The 9,177-nt window shown below is 48.6% G+C and overlaps 1 protein-coding gene across 1 annotated transcript in view; it reads right to left on the bottom strand.

Annotated features, from left to right (window-relative positions):
- The window catches only part of CFAP77 (cilia and flagella associated protein 77), a 174,877-nt gene that overhangs the window by 157,657 nt on the left and 8,043 nt on the right, over nucleotides 1-9,177 (bottom strand). The window contains exon 4 of the mRNA XM_021718203.1: nucleotides 9,048-9,174. Within this exon, the coding sequence (XP_021573878.1) occupies nucleotides 9,048-9,174 (127 nt within the window). The remainder of the gene's footprint in view (nucleotides 1-9,047; nucleotides 9,175-9,177) is intronic.

Here is a 9,177-nt window from a genome sequence, read left to right as displayed (position 1 = left end):
CGAAGCCCAGCAGGTCGAGGCTGTGGTGGCTGGGAGCAGCCACTGCACTCCAGCCTGGGGAACAGAGTGAGACTCCAACTCAAAAAAAAAAGGGATGGTAGGCTAGGTGTGGTGGCTCATGCTTATAATTCTAGCACTTTGGGAGACTGAGGTGGGAGAATTGCTTGAGCCTAAGAATTTGAGACCAGTCTGGGCAACATAGTGAACCTGAGTCTACCAAAAAATTAAAAAATTAGCTGGGAGTGGTGGTGTGCACGTGTGGTCCCAGCTACTTGGGAGACTGAGGTGGGAGGATCGCCTGAGTCCAGGAAGTCAAGGCTGCAGTGGGCCCTGATGGTGCCACTATAGTCCAGCCTGGGTGACAGAGTGAGAAGAATGAGACCCTGACTGAAAAAGAAAAAAGGGGCCGGGCTCGGTGACTCAGCCTGTAATCCCAGCACTTTGGGAGGCAGAGGCAAGTGGATTGCCTGAGACTGCGGTTTCGAGACCTGCCCGGGCAACTTGGCAAGACCTCATCTCTACAATAAATCAAAAGCTACCGGGTGTGGTAACACTCGCCTGTAGTTCCAGCTACTTGGAAGGCTGAGGTGGAAGGATTGCCGGAGCCCCAACAGGTCAAGGCTGCGGTGGCCGGGAGCAGCCACTGCACTCCAGTCTGGGCAACAGAGTGAGACTCCAACTCAAAAAAAAAAAAAGAAAGAAAAGAAAAAAGGGGGGATGGTAATAGCACCCAGACATGGGAGAGTTTTGAGGATTCAGTGAGACAACACCAGCAGTGCCTGGCCCAAGGAGGAGCCCGTGAGAGCTCTAAATCAGTGAGTGCTTTTTAATTTTCCATCACTCTGTTTCCAAATACGTTCCTCAAAGCTACCTTATTGTTCTCATCTACAGGCTTTAAATAAATGTTAAAAGACTGAACCTATAAAATAAATTGTTAATGAGACAAAGCCACTGAAGTGCTTACTTTTTCTCCCTGGTACTCTTGTTGAAAAATACTGTCACCCACTCCATCTCATGTTTCCTGCCACTGTGTGCCTGGGTGCTGGGATTACAGGCTGAGCCACCAAGCCTGGCCGACCAACCCATTTTAAAGCGGGGGAAACTGAGGCTCAAAGGGAAGGTAACCTCACAGGTGGCATAGCAAGTAAGTGGCTGAGACAGAAGTCACTCTAGCATGTGTCCTGGCAGCTGAACCACTATGCCAGCCTTCTTTTCTGGTGAAGTAACTGCAGTTTTATACCTGCCCAGGCAATCCATTTATTTCTGAACTTTTTGTGTGAAAACAAAAGCTGCTGCCTGAAACCCTTGTAACAGTTCCCCTCACACTGTGTGTCTTCGTGTAACGTGATTCAGGAGCTTGAAAGATGCATCAAGGGACAACCTCATTTAAGCTGAATTGTTACCAATGACCAACAAATGCTCACTATTTTTTTTTGAGTCGGAGTCTCACTCTGTCGCCCAAGCTGGAGTACAGTGGCCTCGACCTCCTGGGCTCAGGTAATCCTTCCACCTCAGCCTTCCAAGTAGCTGGAACTACAGGCGCACGCTACCACACCCGGCTGTTTTTTATTTATTGTCGAGAAAAGCTCTCATCAAGTTGCCCAGGCTGGTCTCGAACCTCTGGGCTCAGGCAATCCTCCTGCCTCCACCGCCCAAAGTGTTGGGATTACAAGCATGATCACACTCAGCATTTTTTTTTTTTTTTAATAAGAAAGTCAGACAAGCAGCACTCAGCAGTTACAATAAACACTAAAACCAACCAAACACTTGTTTTTAAAGCAAGAACAAGAGCCCCACAGAGGGGTCTAAGGCTTAACACAGCCCAGTTCTTAGGGACCACAGTAAAATGTTCCGAATACTGTCCTACTCCGATAGATTTGCCCAGCAGCAAAATCCTATGCTTGGTTGCGATCTCCTTGGCTACATTCTTCACTGGCTATGACACATTTACAAGTGTTCCATGCATAAACACAGAACTAACACCCCCAACGAGCAAACTCAAAGCACAGCTAACACGCTGGTAGTCTCTAGTGTTTCATCTAAAATACATTTATCTGTATTTATGTATTTATTAAACTTTTCAAATGAAGATTTTATTATTATTATTATTTTGAGTAGGAGTCTTACTCTGTGGCCCAGGCTGGAGTGCAGTGGCATGCTCACAGCCACCGCAGCTTTGACCTGCTGGGCTCAGGTGATCCTTCCGCCTCAGCCTTCCAAGTAGCTGGGACCACAGGCGCACACCACCACACCAGGGTAACTTTTTAAATTATTATTATAGAGACGAGGTCTCACCAAGTTGCCCAGGCTGGTCTCCAACCCCTGGACTCAGGCAATCCTCTCACCTCCGCCTCCCGAAGTGCTGGATTACAGACATGAGCCACTGCACCCAACCAAGACGCATTTTCTTAAAAGTCTGTTTGAATCAGACATTTTAGGAGACTCCATTGCTCCTTGGAAACCACAGAACAGTCTGAAAACTCCTGTAATAGAAAACAGCATTTTGAAATTTTGTCTGCAGGGCCACTTGTGAATAAAGGAAACTTTGTCTTTTAAATAAGGAAAAAGCAGTCCGAATTATACAGCGAGCAACACTTGAGTTTACAGTGCTCTAGAAGGTGCTGGAAGGAACCGCTGACGTGTTCATCCTGGCCTCAGAATTCTTTCAGGAGGAACGGCCTTCCCGCCAAGCCACAGCAGTGTTCTGACAGCCACGTAATCAGAAGCGGGCTGAGCCAAGATTCTGAGGTCTGGTCTTCATTAACGCTTCAAAGCCAAAGCACACCTTCTTCAGAGGGACAAGGAGGAAGGCGGAATCCTCCTCAGAGGAGGGGCCGCCCCAGGGTGGTGAAAAGTGTCTGGGCTTCCTGACATGGCCATGGGGCTGGGCAGGGGTTTTGCTTCCTACTTCAGCCCTGTTCGCTGAAGAATGTGTCCGATGCCTGGAAGGAGGAGGCTTTGATTTAGAAAGAAAATAAAGACCAAGAGATGGGGGAAAGGAGGGAGGGAGGCAGAGAGAGGAGAGAGAGAGAAAGAGAGAGGAATAGAGAAAAAAGGGAGAAAGGGAGGCAGAGAAAGAGAGAGAGAGAAAGGGGGGAGGGAAGGAGGGGGGCGGGGAATGCAAGGTTAGGTAAACCCACAGGACTTCCTAGAAAAATGAAAACGACCGACCCACTGGCCGGCCAAGACTGGGCCATTAGGATGGGTGGCTTGTTTTTAATCTCTTCCTGATGTTTTATTTCCCCCTATTACACTGTAATTGAATGTAAAAGGATTTGAGCAATCAGGGGTACATTCTCTTCAACAATGAAGCCGCCTGTGCCATTTCCACATTGTACTCCGATGTAATAAAAATACTGACCCACGCTGGGATGTTTGTACAACTGTGTTTTTGTCTGCCTGCCTCTTTGCGTCTGTCTCTATCTGTGCGTTTATGTTCACCGGCATCAATATTTATTAGCGATGTTAAGCTATTAGTGGGCATGGTGTGGTTGCCTAATTTTGTAGAGCATCCAATTTGAACACACTGGCTCTAAATAAATGCTTCCTCGTGACGATAATGATAATGATCCCAGCAGCGGCGCTGAGTCTCATAAACCAGGACCTACGAACACTTAGGATCTGAGGAGGGCCCATCGGTCAGCCCCATAGGGCTGGTGGGCTTTCTTCCCCAGACCCCTCACCCTTGATCTGAATCTGCTTTTCCCCGCTTCAAGGTTCAGTTCCGGGTTCTTGAGTCTGGCCCAGGGCTCCCATCCCACAGATCTGAACCTTTGGGGACTGTGCAGCTCACTTGAAAACTTACAAGGGAATGGGAAGGACCCATGACAATGCCTGTCTTATTTTGTGTGTGTGTGTGTGTGTGTGTGTGTGTGTGTGTGTGTGTGTGTGTGAAACAATAAGAGCTAACATTTCCTGAGAGCTTTCTTTAAGGCAGGTGTTGTGCTTGGTGCTATACACATACACACACACACACACACACACACACACACACACACACATTATATATATATCCACACATACACGTATATTCCGGGGGTGCCATAAAATGTATACACGATGGTAACCACTTTGAGTACCTCTTGTAATTGCAAAAGTCAAATGTAACTTGTACTCGTCTTTTGTTATCGGTATATATTTTTCCTTTCTTAAAATATGTATGCGTGGCTTTGCACCCTCTGTATACACTCACACATATCCCACCTCTCCAGCTAAATATTAAATAGTTAACTCCTTGTGGAACAGGGCTAAGTTCTCAACTTGTTTCTACGTTCCCCAGGAAAGCCTAGGGTGGTGCTGGGCACTTACTAAACACTGAATAAATATGTCTTAGCTGTCAACAAGTCCCTAGAAATCAGCAGAACTCACTTTAGAAGGAATATGGATAGGGGAATCGGATTCACTTGTGAACTGTCTGGGTTGTCTCTGATTAGTGAATTGCATATTGCGGCCAAGAGAATACTAGGCCGGAAGTCAAGAGACCTGAGACTCAACTCACTTTTGCCACCAGGTCAAGGCAGCGCCTTGGGCAAGTCTCTCCCCCTCAGTGGGTCTTCATTTCCTCAAAAAAGGAGTTGGACTAGGCATCTTGGACTGCAAGCTTCCCACCAGCCCCCGATGCTGTGATCCTATGACTCTATTTTACAAATGTATGCACTTATTTGTGACATAAATCCCCACTGAAAAACAAAGTCGGTAATAAATTATGAAAAAAAATCAGGTGCCATGATCATTTGCGCTTTCCAAGGGTGCTCAGTTCCATCAATTCCACCCCTGTACTGAGGCTGCCTCTCCAGGGCGACAGAACATTCAAGGCTGTCAGGGGAGCAAACCAAGCAGTCTCTCCCTATAATTGTATTGACAGGTTATCAGCTGAGCTTCGATGGCAGAAGGGTGCATCCTGACAGGTTTTGTGAAGGAGCCTTGAAGGCTATTGTAGCAGGATTCTATGTTGAGTCACAGAATTCTGGGGAAATGAGAATCAAGCAGAGAGAAGCAGCTTGGTTCTTTCTCTACTTAATTTTATTCTTCCCGGAGAGTCACATTTGAAGGAAAACTGGCTATCTGCACGTCACTTTATATAATAAGGTAGAAGCCCTTTCTCATGGAAAATATCTACATATTTTTGTGGCCACATGAAACACTGACTTGACTCAATCAGTCTCATGAAATAGCCGGTGGGCTTGGCTTTAAATGAGGCAAATAGTTGTTGAGCATTTGTAGATAAAAAAAATACCTGCTTGGATGTCTCCGTTTTTCACTTTTCACTTGGTTACTGTGGCATCTTACAGACATGTTCTGGAATAACTGATGTGTATACATCCTGGTAAATTCCATGGGTGTGAAACACCAATGTTGGGTTTTGTTCAGTCAGTGTCTCTGCATTTTAAATGAAAAAATGCTGATCCCATTCACTGGAGAAAACAAGCCCACCACAGCCCCCCAATATGGTGGAATAAATGACTTATTTCTAAGGTGCTAGATTCTTCCAATACAGATGTACACCTTCAGGTTCAGACTTAGACCAAACCAAAACAGACTTCCATTCTAATCTTCTTCCTAAAGACACTCAAGGCTGAGGAACCTCTCAATCTCTGCCACACACTAACAGATCTGAAAACCTGCAGCGGGGAAACTGATAGGCCACAAGGAAGAAATCTACAAGTCAAGCTCAACAGAAATTTCTGTTGCATTTTAAAAAACATATATTTTTTAGAGCTTTGCAACCTTAAATACGTTCCATTTTCTCTTATTTTAAAAGCCAAAAAACCCCAATTTTTTCCCCCCACAACTTAAATCTTCGTTAAAATACAGGAAGGTGGAGTGGCAAAAATAACGCTGGGCTGGGAGTCAGTGAACATAGCAGCCAACCAGGATCTGCCCTTGAGCCACAAAAAGCCCTGCAGAGATGCTTCGGTGTGCCCATTGGCAAAAAGGGGTCTGGAAAAGGTAACAGCTCAGGATCCTTTTCGTGCTCGGTTTCTCTGCCAGCTTTTATCTAGACCAGGTTTTGGCCTATAGAACTAGCAGATTTTCAGATCTCGCAGGAGGTGGTAAACACTGAAATGTGGACCTAATCTTCACTGCCTCGGAAAGTACCCGGTGGCCCTAGAAGGACCCGAGAAGGCAGGTCAGCGGGAAAGCCTGTCCCCTGGCGGCCCCTGGAGGAACAGGCAAGTCCCAGGCTCCATCACCAGGGACCAGGCGGACGCGGCCGGATGCTCCCGCGCGGGCGCCTGGCGCCAGGGTAGCCCTGCCCTGCGTCTCACGCCCTGAAGCCAGTCGTGGGTCCGTCATCTCTTGGACATTTTCCTACTCTAAGCTCAGGTGCAGAAATCAGGGATCGAATTTGCCCTGGAAGCTGATCTGCTAGTGCCACCCAGAGGCTAGATGTCCTTCTTGCTATGAGGGGTAAGCAGAAGGAAAAAAGGGAGAAACTGTACATATATTATATATGAACATATATTATATTTTACACATATATGTACACATATACATATGTACACTATATATCACATATGTATACGTGATAGATGTAAAATCTATGTTTATGTATAATGTGTGTGTGTACATATCATATATGTCATATATATCACTTGGGTGGGCATCACACACTAATTCGCAATGGAGAATAACCCCACAATGCCCTCATTTTATAGTTAAGAAAGAAGAAAGCCGGATGCAATGGCTCACACCTATAACTCTAGTACTTTGGGAGGCTGAGGTGGGAGGATCACTTGAGCCCAGGGGCACAAGATCAGTCTGGGCAACATAGCAAAACCTTGTCTCCAAAAAATAACAACAAAATTAGCCAGGTGTGGTGGTGTGCACCTGTGGTCCCAGTCACTCAGGAGGATCGCCCGAGCTCAGGAAGTTGAGGCTGTGGTGGGCTGTGATCGTGCCACTGCACTCCAACCTGGGTGACAGAGTGAGACCCTGCCTCAAAAAAGAAAGAAGAGGAGGAGGAGGAAGAAGGTGGCCCACTAGTAACCAAGCAAAAGCTATGACCTAACATTCATGCAGCTGGTCAAGGTGGTGGACTTGATTTTCTCCTTGATCCTAGAATGGTGGGCCCCAACTACCCATCTGGTCTGTCCACTGAGTGGCTATTTTCACCTGGAAGAAAGGGAAGGATCTCGGTCCACTTTGGGGACCCTAAGAAAAGGGCATTTTTCTTTTTCTTTTTATCTTTTTTGAGTCAGAGTCTTGCTCTGCTACAGACTGGAGGGCAGTGGCACAATCATGGCTCACCACAGTCTTGGCCTCCTGGACTCAGGCAATCCTCCTGACTCAGCCTCCTGAGTAGCTGGGACTACAGGCACGTGCCACAATGCCAGCTAATTGTTTATATTTATTGCCACTCTTATTTGTAGAGATGAGGTCTCGCTATGTTGCCCAGGATGGTCTCAAACACCTGGGCTCAAGTGATCCTCCCTCCCCGACCTCCCAAAGTGCTGGGATGACAGGTGTCAGCCACCACGGGGCATATTAGATGGAAGGGTGCCCAGTGTGATAAGCCAGCTTCCCCCAGGGGCAGCACAGGCCTCTGGGCATCCTCCCTCCTTCAAAGGACCATAGTTTGGGAAGGTAGAAGGAGAGAGTCAGTGTGTTCCAAAGAACCAATTAACTCAGCTGATTCTAGCACAGTGTTAAGAAAGTCCAAGCTCCCTATACCAAGAAAAACAAAAACAAACCACCACCACCACCACTACCACCACCACCTCCGGGCTCTAATCAGCGCCTGGCGGTCACATAAATAATTGTTGTGGAATCCACGGTTACCACCTGTCCCTTCCACCGCCTGCACCTGGAAATCTGGGTGATTTTTAAAAGCACACTGTCCTCTAGTGGCACAAGATAAATTTGCTCCGAGACTAGCTCCCTAACCACCAAACCATCAAACTTCAACTGGACTTTTCCAGTGGTCCTCTCCCACCCCACCCCACCCCCGACCCCCAGGGAAGATGTAGCTGCCTCACCAGTGTTGGGTTTCCAGGCAGAAAACGAGACTAAGGGAAGGGGGTACTAATAAAAGAGAAAGTTGGCGGGCACGGTGGCTCACGCCTGTTATCCTAACACTTTGGGAGGTCCCGGGTGGGAGGATTACTTGAGCCCAGGAGTTTGAGACCAGCCTGGGCAACATATCGAGACCAATATCATTTTTTAAAATGCGGGAATGGCTGGGTACGGTGGTTCACGCCTGTAATACCAGCACTTTGGGAGGCCGAGGTGAGGGGATCGCCTGAGCCCAGGGGTTCGAGACTAGCCCGGGCAGCTAGGCAAAACCTTGTCTCTACGATAAATCAAAAAAATTAGTCAGCCGTGGTAGTACGTGCCTGTAGTTCTGGCTACTTGGAAGACTGAGGCGGAAGGATCGCCAGAGCCCAGCAGGGGCGTCGCTGGTGTGGTCGTGAGTGTGCCACTGCACTCCAGCCTGGGCGACAGAGTGAGACTCCAACTCAAAAAAAAAAAAAAAAAACAGGATGTGATCTAGCTAGAAATCGCAGCTCCCTCACTTGTGTCTGCAGGGCCTCCTAGGCCAGAGGTTTGAGCGTTTTATTTCTCTTAGGGCTGTGGTTGGGATAAGTAATAAGATGCATGATTGGGCGAAATTCCCCTATGAAGTAAAATTCCCAGGACAGACAGAGAGCCCTTGCTGCATAGAAGTAGCCCAGGCCTGCAGGAGAAAGGTGAGAGGTTTCCCCCAGGAGCACCGGCACTAAGGACACGGGCTGGGTGCGTGTGACCTGTCTTGTCACCCTGCGGGTTGGCCTAACCACAGCAGCCCACTGGGAGGGCTGACTGCGCGTCAGGCGCTGGGTCAGGGCCCGCAGCAACGACCCTCAGCGTCCCCAATCAGTCCCTTTAGTGGGTGCCATTATCATCCCACTTTGAGGATGAGGAAACCGAGGTTCAAAGAGGCGACGCGACCCGCGCGTGGCCGCACTGGGGCGTCCAAGGCCCGTCTGGGCCCGAGCTGGAGGACCAGGGGCGTCCCCGGCCGGGGAGGGGAGGCACCAAAGGGCGGCGGGCGGCGGGCGGCTCACCTTGACGATGAGCGGGTTCTGAAACATGGAGTCCCGCACGACCCCCAGCCTCTCGTTCTCCATGCCCGGCCGGACGTCGGCCAGGGTCAAGGGCCGCCGCGGGGGCGGGCAGATGTGGCTGACGGCGCGG

Source organism: Carlito syrichta, unplaced genomic scaffold, assembly GCF_000164805.1.
Source record: "Carlito syrichta isolate Samal-C Ts95f unplaced genomic scaffold, Tarsius_syrichta-2.0.1 Scaffold311915, whole genome shotgun sequence".
Taxonomy (NCBI): Eukaryota; Metazoa; Chordata; class Mammalia; order Primates; family Tarsiidae; genus Carlito; species Carlito syrichta.
The sequence above is the reverse complement of the archived record's forward strand: the minus strand, read 5'-3'. Positions and strand labels throughout refer to the sequence as shown.